The following is an 18,421-nucleotide window of genomic DNA, read 5'->3' as shown; positions in this document are numbered from 1 at the left end:
CTGACTGCATACAGTTTTTGTTGATCAGTTAAAATAAATTTATACCATAAACCTGGATGTTTGCAACATAAATGTGATCTGATAAAAGTAGAATGTAGTTTGAGGAATTATCGATTGTTTGCTACCATTAACTCATTTTTTCTTATTTTGTTACCTAGTCCGGTCTGACTGAACCGATTCTTTTCAAAAAAAAAAAAGACAATAAAATATAACCCATTAGTAAGCTTGTGGCATATTTATTTCATGCAAATTCAATAATATAACCGTATACTCACATCTTACGCCTAACTCCACTCATAAGGTTTTGTACAACATGCTGCAGCTGCTTCCGTACGGAAACCCACTTTTCTTCATGTCTTCATCAGATTTGACCTGATTCCGTAGTGCCAGCTTCATAATAACCCAGTATTTTTTGTGTGCCTTGGTTCCGTGGGCGGGTAGGGGAATGGAGGTATGGTTAAGTCCTTGATTGCGAAAGTGTCACCGTTGGCTTCGTACCACTCCAGAACATCCTTTGAAATGTGGCACGAATCTAGATCCGAAACCAGAAGATCGTAAGGCCCTCGTGTTGCAGACGCTTCTGTATACACTCCTTGAGGTAGATCTGCCTGTTTACAGTCGCAGTGATCATGAACGGCGCACTCCGTTTGCCACATCAGCAGATCGCTTGCCAAATCATGTATTTCTTGGCAAACTTCGAATGTTTCTGGTTCCTTACTTCCTCCGGAACATCAAACTTGTGCTATGCGGAGAAGATCAGTAGCCCAGGAAACTACCGGAAGTCCGTCTTGACGTAAGTCTCATCATCCATGACGAGACAATAACAGCATCTGGGTGTACAGTTTCCGGGCCCGTGACTTTCCCACCGTATTTTGCCGTTCGTCACGATTTGAAACTTTCTGCACTTTGTACATATGTAGCCCCTCCCGGTCCTTGACTCTCTGAACGAAAGACTTGGAAAGATTCAACTTTCTGGCCACATTTAATACTGCTTTTTTAGAATCCACTGTGCTTGCACCTGTTCTGGAGCATATTAGGATCGTCGTGGACAGAGTCCAACAGCTACTTAGCAATGTTGATAAGATGCTGTTTTTGGTCGAACTTGTCAGAATAAGTGATAAACATGAGTACCAACATAACGACAAAAAAATCGACAATTAAATATATGTAACTCGTGGAAACTCAAAATTCGCGATACTTTTCAACGGACCTCGTATTATTTAGACAGGTTTTCTTCACATTTTTCTAGAGAACGGCACAAAATTTCTGAGAAAATCGATTCAAACGGCGCCTTGGGATGACTATACCAAGGAAACGTTTTCAATGTCGGATACTGTGGATCAACATTTCAACATTGTGCGGAAACAATTCATTCGACTTAGTGGCCACAGCTCGCCTGCTAAGGTATTTGCGAAGGGTCCGCAAGTCGCCTTCCACCTGAACGATCCATCTTACTCGCTGAACCCCTGTTCATCTCATTCTTGTCGGTTCCTCAATGAGAATCGTTTTCAATGGGTTATCGTCAGACACGCTCACAGAATGCATAGCCCACCGTAATCACCTGTTCACGGTTCACGTTTATGGCTTTCTCCACGTCTCATCTTCCATCTGCATTTCACCGCTGATGTCTTCTCGAGCATAGTTCAGATTTCGTGGCCGTTGAAGACTGACGGTAAATGCATCGTCTTGTAGATGGCTAATATCATGCGGCGGCTAATTAGTTAAAAGTTCGTGCGTACTTAATGCGTATTTGAATTTCTCCTTGCATTCTTGCGGTCAAACACTAGTATTCGGTTTTCTTCCGCGCATATTTCAAAGTTTGTTGCCATTTCGCTTTCGTTTAGTTTTCTGTTTATCTGGTATATCAACAGACACTAGACTGTTTCAATGATCTTAATTCAAATTCTTTATCACTGCAATGAAACTGCAATGGAACTTCGTAAAATATGGTAGTCGAAGCCCGAAGCTACTTTGTTGAACAGCCGCTGTAGGTCTTGAACGGTTGAGTTGCATCCATAGCTATTACAGCGGAAAGGTACAGGAAAACCTGTTTTTGTGCGCTTGCCTTTTGTGTGACTGTTTCGGTGCGATATTATTATTTGTGCGATTAATTTGTGTGATTCAAGACCCGATGTCATAATAAAATCGCACAAAAAGAGTCGCACAAACGAGGAATCACGCGAAAAGGGACCGCACAAAAACAGGTTTGCCTGTACTTGAAGGAAGACGCGGTTTCTAGTGCTCGAAAGTGAACATGAAAATTGTTGTATTCAAGAATCTGTAGACATTCTGTTCCCAGCCGCAAGACGTCATACATCAATTAGGCGCGGATGAGATCTATCCGCGCGTGTAACGTTTTATGACTGATTAGCTGGTTGGTTGTTTCAAGGTAAACGCCGTAAAGCGAACCGAATAAACCAAATCTGCACGGCTTTTGTTCTGTTGACATAATTCAGGAAATACGGATTCCAAATCGCAGAACAGTAATCTAGCGTAGAGCGAACTAAAGCACTGAACAGAGATTTCAAGCGATAGACATCGGTGAAATCTCTCGCAATTCGCATAATGAACCCAGGCTGCGAGAGCTTTCCCGACGGCATGGTTGAAATGAGCTATGAAGTTGAGCTTGAAATCCAAATAAACACCCAGATCCTTGACACAGTCGACTTCGGTTAGCGGAATACCATCAAGATGATAGCCGAAATGAATTGGGTGATTTCTTTTAGAAAAAGTGATCTTTGAGTATTCATTTGGATGGAGTATCATACGATTGTCCACGCACCATATCTGAGAAATCGCCAATTGTCGCTGGAGATACAATGCGTCAACCTTAGACTTCACGTAGGAAAACAGCTCCATATCGTCTGCGGAGGAAAGCAAAGAGCCACATCGCTATAGTAGATAAATATTATCAAAGGAGCCATTGAGAGTTGATCTCAAGAAAGACTCTGATTCAACAAAACGCTTGAGTACTTCGCTGAGAAAAGGTTCCAAATCCCTTGAACATCTGACGTGACGTGATTTTCGTAATCTACATTTAAGTTTCTATTTTTCTACATAATCGCCGTAACGTTCGAGGCATTTTTCATAGCGTGCCACGAGTTCTTCTATTCCGAGTGTGCGTAGTGTCCAACTTTTTGAAGTACGATGTAACTGCGTCACGAATTTATTCAGTGTTATCGAATCGTTGACCGCCGTTATGTAGAAAAATAGAAAATAAAACGTAGATTACGAAAATCACCTTGTTTTTTGTTCTAACTTTATTTTTCCGTGATTTCTGAGGCCTTGAAACTTATGTATTTTCAAAATGTTTTAGGATCTCTTCTAAATTTCCGTTCCGTTGCTTGAAAGATGGGAGACGGTTCTTTTAATATCTCCTGAGTGTACCCCTCTTGGCAGTTTTGAGTCGTCGAATTTCAATGGTCTGCCACAGTCTATTTTTCTTAGGAACGTGTCTGTCAATAGCAAATGCTGTTCAACGGAGGAGACGGCGAAAGAGGACCTGAGACAGAATGTTATAGACACATTCAGGATCGATCGGAATTAAGTCCGTACAGCGCATTCATGAGCGTGAAGCAACTTGTATGCATTTCTCCCCGTTAACTCCAGAGGAGTAGAAGAAAGACTCAGGTTATTCTTAGGGCCCATGGTAGGCCCACTCCGTACTAATAAATTGCATCACTTGAATTTTACGGCTCTGGTTCAACCCAAATGGATATATTATGGTTGTATCTCAACGATTCCTGATTTTCCAGCTGCATTAAACTCGTTGAAATCAGATATAGGTTAAAAAAAGTTGTTAAGTCTCCCAATTAAACGTAATCGGTGGCAAATGAATAAGTCTATTTTTCCTCAAAATTATGAATGTTTGATCATTGGTCAAGTTTGGCCTATCGCGACCTTTTTGTCAACCTACTGTGTATTATTATACTTGGTGCTAAATATTAGATTCATTAGAAACGATTATCTTTTTGCTTTAAAAATGCCCATCAAATAGTAGATATATAATAATCATGGCTTCCTGTCCTGAATTACAATAGGAATTACAAACTGCACTAGGATAGAATTAAGTCAAATATTGTATAATATTGCAATATATTTGCACATATGTATATATTTATACTAAAATCTTTTTGAAATAACTACAGGACTCTTTCTGATAAATTTTAATACCTAAACCTATAAAAACATGTACAAAAGTTCTGAGAGTACACAGAGTAATGCCACCCACACACAAATATTAACTATCACTGCCAGTGAAAAATGCCTCAAATATTACAATAGTCTTCGAGATACTGCTAGGATTATAATCAAATGGAACAGTTTAAATTTACAGTTTTCCCGTTTTTTCTCTTTTTTTAACCCATCGAAATTCTCTTCCGTTATTCGCCTACATGAAAAAAAAAACACTAAAATAAACAATACAACAAAACTCCCAAAAATCACCCAACAATCCTCATTCATCGAACGATCATCACCACATCATCAAAATTCCGTGCTGTCACCCTGTTTTGCGCTCTTTGCGAATTTCGAAATTATTGGCTTTGGATACCCAGAACCAAATACTGAAAATGGACTAAACTATTCATCATCATCACAACAACAACAATCGCAACACAACCAAGACCAAGTGCGTGCTGCCGCTAGGAATCGAAATCCGGGCGGGGCAATCCAACCTCAACCAGGCCACTTGCGCAACCAGCGAATGATGAACAATCAGCAGATGATGAACAACCAAACGATGATGAACAACCAGATGCAGCCAATGAATCCGAACCAAGTTATCGACCACGATGAGAACCTCAGTGATAAGGAGATTTACCCAGGATCGATGCATCAGCAGGTAATTATCGTATTTTTCTCCTCAAACAGTAGATATTACTATTATTAATTTGGTACTTTTCCATTCGGCGACAATCCTTGCCGTGGGGAAAACTATAATGCGATGTTCGCTGTACGTGTATTGATTTGATCGTTCATTCATATGAAACCATACCTTTTTACGGGATCAGGAACGTTCACAGCGCGATTCCAATAGCAGTGGTATACCGGCGATTGAAATCACTAAAGAGGCAGCAGCAGATGTTACCTATGTTAGTGATGACAGTGAATACCAAGATGGCGCTAGCAGCGGTGGCGGAAGTGTGCGTCGCCGTAGCGGCCCTCCGCCACAGCAGCAACAGGTTAGACTCCAACGAAGCTTACCGAACCTATCGACCAAACCTTCTTCTGTATGGCGTATCTTTTAGGTTGTCAAAAAAAAGTACCTCTCCCTCTATCGTCTTTCTTCTCACGTAACAATTGGCTTCCCGTTCTATTGAGTATCTTGTTGAGCGTCAATATTGTGCAGTATCCGTATCAATTTGCCTCTCTCTCTCTAATGTTGTCTTCATTCTTACGTATATGCTTTGTTTTTCTTCACAACTTTTGCAATTTAAACAGTATTTTGCGCAACAAATGTAAATTTATGTTCATTGTTTTGTCGTGATCTCTGCTCTCAATGGTATTTCTGAACACTCACCTATGTTCACCCCCACTGTTCTATCCTGCATTTTAATGGCGAAAACACCCACACGCTGTTCGTTGTCGAATACCGCTTGTCAACAGATACAATGAAGATCATGTCTGTTGGTCTATTTTGTATTCATAATTGACTTTCATACATAATGTGTATAGTCAATTTATTGTGAATCACAACCTCCATCGGAAGTGATATTTTACGAAGTTTCACGGTGCTTCAATTCGAAATAGTTTCATGCATTACAGAAATGTGATTTGAAAAGCATCCTCAAAGGGTGCCCTTATTCACACTTTCCAATTTTGATTTTGGAATTCTGTACTGAGCTAAGTTTATAGCAATTTCTAACCTTTGTAAGTACGATGCATCAGCTTTATAATTCTATAATCTTTATAATCAAATTAGGGAAGAGTGATTTTGTATTTCTGTTTGAGAGGTTATATCACTATATGACGCGGTTCTTTGCTAGTACATACATCATTGACATCATTGACAACCCATCCAACTGTTATGCCTTCGGTTCCATAAATTCCTGGCATAATAAGAGAAACTCGAATGGTTGGTATAATAAATAAAATCCATTTTTCCTTGCGAAGTAGTCATCATTTTAGCAGAGTACAAATGTACCAGAATTCTCAAGCCCTCTAAACGTTTCCATAAGTTAAAACCAATTCACCCAGCAATCGCGAAAAAAAAAAGAAATCGAACTCTATGAGCAAAAGGATCCCAAGCCGAATTGGTCTAAAAACAGACGTTTTTCAACTCCATCCTCTCCAATTTTTGTTAACCATGTACATTAGATGGCAGTCACCCCAACTTGCAATTTTTATTATCGAAAGATCAATTTGAACTGCGATTGAAATGTCATAAGAGCGTATCCAAAATCATTGACCTTTTTTCGAAAAATCTCAACTCAATATCCAGCTTTCTGAATGAAAATTTTCATTTAAAAGTGTTCAACGGAATTGTTTGAAAGTCATTTATTTCCTAGGAAAAATAACATAAAAAACATTTAGAAATATAACTAAGGGTGCGTTTGGGGGGAATATGATTTTTTGTGAACACTAAATACAATCCTTGAGAAACTTTTTTTGAAAGTACCTATATTTGATATGTTATTTTTCCTATAAAGTTAACAGACTCTCGAACAACTTTAGCGAACACTAAAATATTGTCATGAATAGGAACGTAGCTATGGCTGTTCGTTTTCATATTTGAGGATGCAGATGTAGATAAAAAAAATCGCTACTAATCTAACTTTTTATAGTTTTTTTTTATTTACAAGCCGGTTGTACAAAATACAATGTTGTCCGTATAATTTTACCATCGTGTCTCAAGCTGCGTTTACTCACTGTTCGCTAATTCGCAAGTATTGGTATGCACGCGTAATATGCTAACACAACGTAAGGTATTATCATACAATTAGAAAGCTTGTCGCACATCCATTTAGTGAAATTAAGAGTGTTGAGAGTGAATCAAATAATTCGCACAAGTGGGTTCCGCGTTCAGTTTCTCGCTTTATTTCCGTTTGTGGTGTGTTTAGGTAATATAAGTTCCACCGAACCAATTTTAGAAGGCCAGAAGGTATCGTAACTTGTTGCTCTCTTTCTATACATTTAAAATCATTCCTTCGATGTAGTGTGGCTGGTAAGAGAGGTGGAAGCTTTGGTATGAGTACAAGTGAATCACTATTCGACGGTATGACGCATAGCAGCTTTCCAAGCTTCATGCAATAAGCTGTGAGCGATTGGAATAATTACATAGGGAAGGCATGGGTAATGCGGACAACGATCGATTAAAATAATTTACTATTTTGGATTTCATATTTATGTTGATGAGTACTACTCCATCGTATTGTTCTAGGATATTTAAACCACTCTATATTATTAAAAACTTATCAAGAGTGGAAAATGTGAACAAATACTGAAAATTATAAGTGATTCTGCGACTTCGACATTCAGCATCTCGAGTGTTTCAATTTCAAAAATTAATTGACAGGTGATTAAAGCTTGGATCATTTAGAAAAGGGATAGATTCATACGTCGATTTCGTTCATGAATTGCATCGGAAACCTTTCATGAATTAAGGGATAGCCCACCCCACTTGCTGTCACGGTTTTCGCCTCCGCTTCCATATTTTTTTGTATCTGACTAATGTTTCAACCTACATATTACTATTGTTCAGGACTCTGTCTCTATTGGGCAGAACTAGAGAAAGGATCGATTTTTCGTGTTATCGAAGCATGTCCTTACTGTAATTTCAGTTAACTTAATCTGGTCAAAACGTCACCTGGATCATCATGGAACTTGAAGAGTAAAATCCGCTGTTTTGTAGTACTTCGTTTTGTAAAATTACGAATTCATAGTCCTATTCGACACAAAAACTCTATCCCTCACCTTACCAAATCATAGTTTTTTGAGCAAACTTATCTGCAAACACAAATTCAAATTTCACTACAGTGCTCCTAGGGGACGGATTTAGAAATTTCAGGCTCTGTGTTTTTTTTTTAATTTTATTCACAACGATCAACATGTTGAATAAGAACCCTAATAACCCAAACTCTAAGAACTATCTTAAGGTGACTTTTAGTTATCTCCCTCGTAACATTAAAGTCGGTGAGTTTGATATGTTGATTGAATATTTACACGAGCCACAAGGGGTTTGCAATGTGTTCATGATAAGCATAATTGAAACTGCACTGCAGAAAGTCGAAGAAAATCGTGATTGTGTCAATTTCTTGTTCTGGTGTTAGAGTTGATCTGTTGAAGTAATTCTGGGCAAACTATATTCACTTGGATGAGATCGAAAACAAACAGAATGTCTGCTGTATTTCGCTCTTCGCTAAGCAGATTCAATTCCATAAGCTTGCAATGATCCTTGTAACTAGGGAGGTTCTGGGGGTCATTCCATGGTAATCGAGGAGAAGCGTACAAATTTGCGTTGGACGGACTCAATTCGTATTTATCGTTGATCGTTCCCGAGAGTAGGAAATGCCAGAGCACTTTGAAGCGTTGAGCGACATACTATTGGTTTTACACCTACCGGTGTTGTCAGCTGTTCTGAAGAAATACGACATCTTCGTAGTTTTCCACGCACACAAAAAGTTTGAAGTCATCCGCGTAAGAAAGCTTCTTACATCCTAGAATCAAGTTGACGTCGTTGAAGTACAGCAGGAAAATTAAAGGGGTGGCATTCAGCATTTCGAAACGAGTTATTTGTGTTCGTTTCGACCATGTTGACCATTATGGATCTCGAAGCGAGTGTAGCAAATAAGGCAGCAGTAGAATTTCGAGCAAAGTTCGGCATTACGTAACATTGTGTTCGAGCGTTTTTTAGCTCGAAACGAGAACAAATATCTCGACAAGAAATGGATGATCGTCGTATATGAAAGTGCTAGTGAAAGGTTGATTTTAATATTCAACCATACTAAACAAATAATAGCATTTCCTTTGGTTTTGACATCGATTTGTACCTGTATATGAGTATAAATAAAATACTTTTAGTATGTTGCAAATATGCTGAATATCCCTGATCCGGAGAGGACTGATTATGGGACAGTTTAAAGATTTCACTTAATGAACGAGGTCCCCCGGTGCGAAGTTTAGGAGTAAGTTCACTGATGTATATTCTTCTCTGAAATGCTCATATCGAAACGGAAATAGTATTTAGGTGTTGGGACTATAAATAAAAAGGAAAGACCACACTTCTTCATAATACAAATATGTAGTGCAAAGAATTTTAGTTCGCCGAAGTATACCTCGAACAAAAATTGAAAGGCGGTCGTATAAAAGCGGAAGAGCAAGATGAACTTAACGTGCAAGTTGGGCAAGTTGGGGACGGAACGAAGGCGAGCATGCGAACTAGTGGAAAAAGAGAAAAGCTGAAACTTTTCCGAAGATACGTCTGGCAAAAGGCAGCAAGTTCCGAATGAAAAATCGAGATAACTATTATTATTGGCACCCAAAACCACACGGTTTGCCTCGTATTCCGAAAAAAAACCCAGAGTGTCGATTTTTGACAAAAAAAAATCGAGACGAAAGTAGATCTCGACGTTTCATGCAATTTTAATATATTTGGCATCAGAAAATTTCTTTTGATAATCTCGATTTCCCTTGGGTGATTTTTCGATTTTCAAAAAAATCAAACTTTTCTCGCTTTGCGCCACCTTCCCTTAAGTCCGATTAAGCTGATATTTTGCATAGGGTGTTCTTTCGAGGTGGTGAACATTTTGTATGAGATATTTTTTGTGAAATTTTAGGGTCGATTTTTTCCCATACATTCATTGTCACCCTAGTGCTCATACACCGTTTGATCGAAGCCAAATATTTGACTCTTATTTTTTTTTTATCCCATTTATTTATTTAAGGCTCATTAGCATTTTAGCTGTAACAGAGCCGAATTTAAATCGTGTACATGTCACATGGTTATCATATCTATAATTAGCACATTACACAGTTGCCATTCGCCAGTATTCCTTCTATACCATTACATATGGTACATTCACACAGTAGCCATTTAGGCGTAAGAGTTATTCTTTCTGTTCTTCCATTATCCAGTTGGACCACCGGACAGCGGAGACAGTTGATTGATCATTGTTGAGTTATTTATAGAACAGTAGCCCGATGTGTCTGCAGGGCAGAGCAGTTGTATGGATGAATCGATCTTATTTCGACCGTGGATCGATCTCCATCGCTGATGATTGTTGCATGGACGTAGCTATTCTGTAACAACACAAAGATGGTCAATGAGGGCCCTGAGTTTTGAACTCACGATCGATCGCTTACTAAGCGAACGCGTAACCAATGTGGCTACGGAGACCCCCAACACAGGACTCTTATTGACAGATAAAATTTGATCAACGTGTACTGATCAAATATTTTCGACACAAAACATGGCAAGCAAATATTCAGTTATTCTTTAATCCCTTTTCGTTTATTTGTTTAGGCTATATACATTTTAGCTGTAACAGGACTGGGTTTTAACCTTGTAGAGGTGATGTGTCTAAAACGCGCCTGCCGGGCAATTTGACTCGCCTAATTTTAATTTTCTTTGGAAGCAATTTTCGATGTTATTTTCTACATCATTTCTATAAGGTTTTTGTAGTTTGAAACCGATTCAGAGGTGATAACTGTGGGTCATATTTGTTGAGTCGAGTTCCCAGTGAATTTCTCAGATGAAGAAAATAGTAAGAAAGGATTCATTTTCTTCTCAATTTGTGGTATACCGGCGATTGAAATCACTAAAGAGGCAGCAGCAGATGTTACCTATGTTAGTGATGACAGTGAATACCAAGATGGCGCTAGCAGCGGTGGCGGAAGTGTGCGTCGCCGTAGCGGCCCTCCGCCACAGCAGCAACAGGTTAGACTCCAACGAAGCTTACCGAACCTATCGACCAAACCTTCTTCTGTATGGCGTATCTTTTAGGTTGTCAAAAAAAAGTACCTCTCCCTCTATCGTCTTTCTTCTCACGTAACAATTGGCTTCCCGTTCTATTGAGTATCTTGTTGAGCGTCAATATTGTGCAGTATCCGTATCAATTTGCCTCTCTCTCTCTAATGTTGTCTTCATTCTTACGTATATGTTTTGTTTTTCTTCACAACTTTTGCAATTTAAACAGTATTTTGCGCAACAAATGTAAATTTATGTTCATTGTTTTGTCGTGATCTCTGCTCTCAATGGTATTTCTGAACACTCACCTATGATCACCCCCACTGTTCTATCCTGCATTTTAATGGCGAAAACACCCACACGCTGTTCGTTGTCGAATACCGCTTGTCAACAGATGCAATGAAGATCATGTCTGTTGGTCTATTTTGTATTCATAATTGACTTTCATACATAATGTGTATAGTCAATTTATTGTGAATCACAACCTCCATCGGAAGTGATATTTTACGAAGTTTCACGGTGCTTCAATTCGAAATAGTTTCATGCATTACAGAAATGAGATTTGAAAAGCATCCTCAAAGGGTGCCCTTATTCACACTTTCCAATTTTGATTTTGGAATTCTGTACTGAGCTAGTTTATAGCAATTTCTAACCTTTGTAAGTACGATGCATCAGCTTTATAATTCTATAATCTTTATAATCAAATTAGGGAAGAGTGATTTTGTATTTCTGTTTGGGAGGTTATATCACTATATGACGCGGTTCTTTGCTAGTACATACATCATTGACATCATTGACAACCCATCCAACTGTTATGCCTTCGGTTCCATAAATTCCTGGCATAATAAATGAAACTCGAATGGTTGGTATAATAAATAAAATCCATTTTTCCTTGCGAAGTAGTCATCATTTTAGCAGAGTACAAATGTACCAGAATTCTCAAGCCCTCTAAACGTTTCCATAAGTTAAAACCAATTCACCCCAGCAATCGCGAAAAAAAAAAGAAATCGAACTCTATGAGCAAAAGGATCCCAAGCCGAATTGGTCTAAAAACAGACGTTTTTCAACTCCATCCTCTCCAATTTTTGTTAACCATGTACATTAGATGGCAGTCACCCCAACTTGCAATTTTTATTATCGAAAGATCAATTTGAACTGCGATTGAAATGTCATAAGAGCGTATCCAAAATCATTGACCTTTTTTCGAAAAATCTCAACTCAATATCCAGCTTTCTGAATGAAAATTTTCATTTAAAAGTGTTCAACGGAATTGTTTGAAAGTCATTTATTTCCTAGGAAAAATAACATAAAAAACATTTAGAAATATAACTAAGGGTGCGTTTGGGGGGAATATGATTTTTTGTGAACACTAAATACAATCCTTGAGAAACTTTTTTTGAAAGTACCTATATTTGATATGTTATTTTTCCTATAAAGTTAACAGACTCTCGAACAACTTTAGCGAACACTAAAATATTGTCATGAATAGGAACGTAGCTATGGCTGTTCGTTTTCATATTTGAGGATGCAGATGTAGATAAAAAAAATCGCTACTAATCTAACTTTTTATAGTTTTTTTTTATTTACAAGCCGGTTGTACAAAATACAATGTTGTCCGTATAATTTTACCATCGTGTCTCAAGCTGCGTTTACTCACTGTTCGCTAATTCGCAAGTATTGGTATGCACGCGTAATATGCTAACACAACGTAAGGTATTATCATACAATTAGAAAGCTTGTCGCACATCCATTTAGTGAAATTAAGTGTGATGAGAGTGAATCAAATAATTCGCACAAGTGGGTTCCGCGTTCAGTTTCTCGCTTTATTTCCGTTTGTGGTGTGTTTAGGTAATATAAGTTCCACCGAACCAATTTTAGAAGGCCAGAAGGTATCGTAACTTGTTGCTCTCTTTCTATACATTTAAAATCATTCCTTCGATGTAGTGTGGCTCGTAAGAGAGGTGGAAGCTTTGGTATGAGTACAAGTGAATCACTATTCGACGGTATGACGCATAGCAGCTTTCCAAGCTTCATGCAATAAGCTGTGAGCGATTGGAATAATTACATAGGGAAGGCATGGGTAATGCGGACAACGATCGATTAAAATAATTTACTATTTTGGATTTCATATTTATGTTGATGAGTACTACTCCATCGTATTGTTCTAGGATATTTAAACCACTCTATATTATTAAAAACTTATCAAGAGTGGAAAATGTGAACAAATACTGAAAATTATAAGTGATTCTGCGACTTCGACATTCAGCATCTCGAGTGTTTCAATTTCAAAAATTAATTGACAGGTGATTAAAGCTTGGATCATTTAGAAAAGGGATAGATTCATACGTCGATTTCGTTCATGAATTGCATCGGAAACCTTTCATGAATTAAGGGATAGCCCACCCCACTTGCTGTCACGGTTTTCGCCTCCGCTTCCATATTTTTTTTGTATCTGACTAATGTTTCAACCTACATATTACTATTGTTCAGGACTCTGTCTCTATTGGGCAGAACTAGAGAAAGGATCGATTTTTCGTGTTATCGAAGCATGTCCTTACTGTAATTTCAGTTAACTTAATCTGGTCAAAACGTCACCTGGATCATCATGGAACTTGAAGAGTAAAATCCGCTGTTTTGTAGTACTTCGTTTTGTAAAATTACGAATTCATAGTCCTATTCGACACAAAAACTCTATCCCTCACCTTACCAAATCATAGTTTTTTGAGCAAACTTATCTACAAACACAAATTCAAATTTCACTACAGTGCTCCTAGTGGACGGATTTAGAAATTTCAGGCTCTGTGTTTTTTTTTAATTTTATTCACAACGATCAACATGTTGAATAAGAACCCTAATAACCCAAACTCTAAGAACTATCTTAAGGTGACTTTTAGTTATCTCCCTCGTAACATTAAAGTCGGTGAGTTTGATATGTTGATTGAATATTTACACGAGCCACAAGGGGTTTGCAATGTGTTCATGATAAGCATAATTGAAACTGCACTGCAGAAAGGCGAAGAAAATCGTGATTGTGTCAATTTCTTGTTCTGGTGTTAGAGTTGATCTGTTGAAGTAATTCTGGGCAAACTATATTCACTTGGATGAGATCGAAAACAAACAGAATGTCTGCTGTATTTCGCTCTTCGCTAAGCAGATTCAATTCCATAAGCTTGCAATGATCCTTGTAACTAGGGAGGTTCTGGGGGTCATTCCATGGTAATCGAGGTGAAGCGTACAAATTTGCGTTGGACGGACTCAATTCGTATTTATCGTTGATCGTTCCCGAGAGTAGGAAATGCCAGAGCACTTTGAAGCGTTGAGCGACATACTATTGGTTTTACACCTACCGGTGTTGTCAGCTGTTCTGAAGAAATACGACATCTTCGTAGTTTTCCACGCACACAAAAAGTTTGAAGTCATCCGCGTAAGAAAGCTTCTTACATCCTAGAATCAAGTTGACGTCGTTGAAGTACAGCAGGAAAATTAAAGGGGTGGCATTCAGCATTTCGAAACGAGTTATTTGTGTTCGTTTCGATCATGTTGACCATTATGGATCTCGAAGCGAGTGTAGCAAATAAGGCAGCAGTAGAATTTCGAGCAAAGTTCGGCATTACGTAACATTGTGTTCGAGCGTTTTTTAGCTCGAAACGAGAACAAATATCTCGACAAGAAATGGATGATCGTCGTATATGAAAGTGCTAGTGAAAGGTTGATTTTAATATTCAACCATACTAAACAAATAATAGCATTTCCTTTGGTTTTGACATCGATTTGTACCTGTATATGAGTATAAATAAAATACTTTTAGTATGTTGCAAATATGCTGAATATCCCTGATCCGGAGAGGACTGATTATGGGACAGTTTAAAGATTTCACTTAATGAACGAGGTCCCCCGGTGCGAAGTTTAGGAGTAAGTTCACTGATGTATATTCTTCTCTGAAATGCTCATATCGAAACGGAAATAGTATTTAGGTGTTGGCGGACTATAAATAAAAAGGAAAGACCACACTTCTTCATAATACAAATATGTAGTGCAAAGAATTTTAGTTCGCCGAAGTATACCTCGAACAAAAATTGAAAGGCGGTCGTATAAAAGCGGAAGAGCAAGATGAACTTAACGTGCAAGTTGGGCAAGTTGGGGACGGAACGAAGGCGAGCATGCGAACTAGTGGAAAAAGAGAAAAGCTGAAACTTTTCCGAAGATACGTCTGGCAAAAGGCAGCAAGTTCCGAATGAAAAATCGAGATAACTATTATTATTGGCACCCAAAACCACACGGTTTGCCTCGTATTCCGAAAAAAAACCCAGAGTGTCGATTTTTGACAAAAAAAAATCGAGACGAAAGTAGATCTCGACGTTTCATGCAATTTTAATATATTTGGCATCAGAAAATTTCTTTTGATAATCTCGATTTCCCTTGGGTGATTTTTCGATTTTCAAAAAAATCAAACTTTTCTCGCTTTGCGCCACCTTCCCTTAAGTCCGATTAAGCTGATATTTTGCATAGGGTGTTCTTTCGAGGTGGTGAACATTTTGTATGAGATATTTTTTGTGAAATTTTAGGGTCGATTTTTTCCCATACATTCATTGTCACCCTAGTGCTCATACACCGTTTGATCGAAGCCAAATATTTGACTCTTATTTTTTTTTTTATCCCATTTATTTATTTAAGGCTCATTAGCATTTTAGCTGTAACAGAGCCGAATTTAAATCGTGTACATGTCACATGGTTATCATATCTATAATTAGCACATTACACAGTTGCCATTCGCCAGTATTCCTTCTATACCATTACATATGGTACATTCACACAGTAGCCATTTAGGCGTAAGAGTTATTCTTTCTGTTCTTCCATTATCCAGTTGGACCACCGGACAGCGGAGACAGTTGATTGATCATTGTTGAGTTATTTATAGAACAGTAGCCCGATGTGTCTGCAGGGCAGAGCAGTTGTATGGATGAATCGATCTTATTTCGACCGTGGATCGATCTCCATCGCTGATGATTGTTGCATGGACGTAGCTATTCTGTAACAACACAAAGATGGTCAATGAGGGCCCTGAGTTTTGAACTCACGATCGATCGCTTACTAAGCGAACGCGTAACCAATGTGGCTACGGAGACCCCCAACACAGGACTCTTATTGACAGATAAAATTTGATCAACGTGTACTGATCAAATATTTTCGACACAAAACATGGCAAGCAAATATTCAGTTATTCTTTAATCCCTTTTCGTTTATTTGTTTAGGCTATTTACATTTTAGCTGTAACAGGGCTGGGTTTTAACCTTGTAGAGGTGATGTGTCTAAAACGCGCCTGCCGGGCAATTTGACTCGCCTAATTTTAATTTTCTTTGGAAGCAATTTTCGATGTTATTTTCTACATCATTTCTATAAGGTTTTTGTAGTTTGAAACCGATTCAGAGGTGATAACTGTGGGTCATATTTGTTGAGTCGAGTTCCCAGTGAATATCTCAGATGAAGAAAACAGTAAGAAAGGATTCATTTTCTTCTCAATTTGATATTTTCCGCATCAGCTTACCATCGGGCAGTATGGCATACCCTCGATCGGGGCAATTTGCTCGCTTTCGGCCGTAAACATTCTCACGAGAGAAATAGCTTGTATGTGAGGGATGCTGGATGATTTTTTGAAATATCTTTGCACGGCATGCATAAATTTCTTTAAATGTAATCATAATGAACAAAAATAATTAAACCATCACGATATTTCTAAATCATGTTCGATAAATCACACAAACAATTGTTTTCACATACTTTGAAATGACTTCAGTATGTTTTCACAAAATTAAATGTCTTCAAAATGAAAACATGTCCTCACATCTGGCATCTATATCATGTGCTCAGAGAATGCAGGAAAACAAGAGCGCGGACTGGAGAATTAATACACGAATACTGGGAGAACACGCTCACCGGAGGAACGGTTTCTTCTCTTCGCTGGTGGGCATGAAGGAAACAGATTGATGGAATCTCTCATTAATACAAGCTGTTTTTCTGAGCTTTATAGTCTCTGAGAGAAACAACTTATGGGCATATTATACAGGGTTTTCCATTTCGGGCTTCCGAAAGTATACAGCCCTGCGCTGACAACCGTTTGACATAGCTGCCAACCATAGCGTCATATCGTTAGTTCAATGTCTGACATTTTACAATATGGATCGTTTTAGCATCGCACAACGTGTTAATTTTGTTAAATTATACTATAAAAATGATGAAAAACCGGCAAATGTTTTTCGAGCATTACGGACAGATTTTGGTCGTCATGGACGGCCTACAGAGCACACAATCCCTAATGTAGTGCGTAAATTCGAACAAACTGGATCCGTAGCGGATATTGTGAAACCTGTGCATCATCGTAATGTGCGTTCGGCCGAAAATATTGCTGCTGTTGCTGCCAGTGTGGAGGATGACCCGAATGTTTTGATTCCACGGCGTGCTCAGCAATTGGGCTTGTCAAACACATCATTGTGGCGAATTTTGCACCTACATCCATATAAAGTCCAACTGGTATAAAAATTAGAGCGTGGTGGCCATGGAATGCGTCGGGCATACGTCGATTGGGTGAACGAACAACAGCAGCAAAATGCTGAATTTTCGCATCAAATTTTCTTCAGCGATGAGGCACATTGAGGCTATGTGAACACCCAAAATTTCGGTATATGGGGCTCAGAAAACCCACATGTGATTGTTGAGAGGCCATTGCATCCGCCAAAAGTCACTGTTTGGTGCGCATTATGGTCTGGTGGAGTCATCGGGCCGTATTTCTTTGAAAATGAGGACGGCGAGACGGTAACTGTGAATGGTGAGCGCAATGGCGCATGTTAACCGATTTTTTTTGCCACAAATTGAAGATATGGATACGGATGACATGTGGTTTCAGCAGGACGGCGCCACGTGCCACACAACACGACCGAACATGGCCATATTGCGAACGAAATTTGAGGGACGCATAATTTCGCGTTTTGATGATGCCAATTGGCCGTCTAGATCATGCGATTTGAACCCGCTAGACTTTTTTTTGTGGGGTTATGCGAAATACCGTGTCTATGCCAACTCTCCGCAAACTCTTGAACATTTGAAAGACAACATTCGTGAAGTTATGACCGAGATACCGCCCCATATGTGCCGAAAAGTCATCGAAAATTACCTGTTCCGGATCAAGATGTGCGAGGAAGCCCTAGGTGGACATTTGAATGATGTTGTATTTCACACATAATGGCATAAACCAAACTTTAATATGAAATAAAAGTTTCATCGAAATTCGAATTCTAAGTGTGTTTCATTTCAATTTACTTTCGGAATTTAAAGTTGGAAAACCCTGTACTTCTGATTGGAAATTTAGAATTTGGGCGCCTTACAAAATAAAATTCGTAGCACTTTTGTTATTCAGTATCTAAAATACAGAACGATTACAGATGACTGAGGGTTAACTAATCTACGTACTGACGTAGTTGTTACCTTAAATTTTAAGAGCACGGTCACGATAAATCCATT

General features: G+C 38.5%; 1 protein-coding gene across 15 annotated transcripts in view; it reads left to right on the top strand.

Moving 5' to 3' along the window:
* Window positions 1-18,421, top strand: part of LOC129779662 (RIMS-binding protein 2) — a 196,369-nt gene that overhangs the window by 139,766 nt on the left and 38,182 nt on the right. For 13 of the 15 annotated variants that reach the window (XM_055787258.1, XM_055787255.1, XM_055787254.1 and 10 more), the window contains one exon: window positions 4,543-4,843. In XM_055787258.1, coding sequence (XP_055643233.1) covers window positions 4,543-4,843 — 301 coding nt within the window. The remainder of the gene's footprint in view (window positions 1-4,542; window positions 4,844-18,421) is intronic. The other 2 variants (XM_055787265.1, XM_055787263.1) reach the window with 2 other exon arrangements.

Source organism: Toxorhynchites rutilus, chromosome 3 (genome assembly GCF_029784135.1).
Source record: "Toxorhynchites rutilus septentrionalis strain SRP chromosome 3, ASM2978413v1, whole genome shotgun sequence".
Classification (NCBI taxonomy): domain Eukaryota; kingdom Metazoa; phylum Arthropoda; class Insecta; order Diptera; family Culicidae; genus Toxorhynchites; species Toxorhynchites rutilus.
This window is presented reverse-complemented; position numbering and strand designations above follow the sequence as displayed.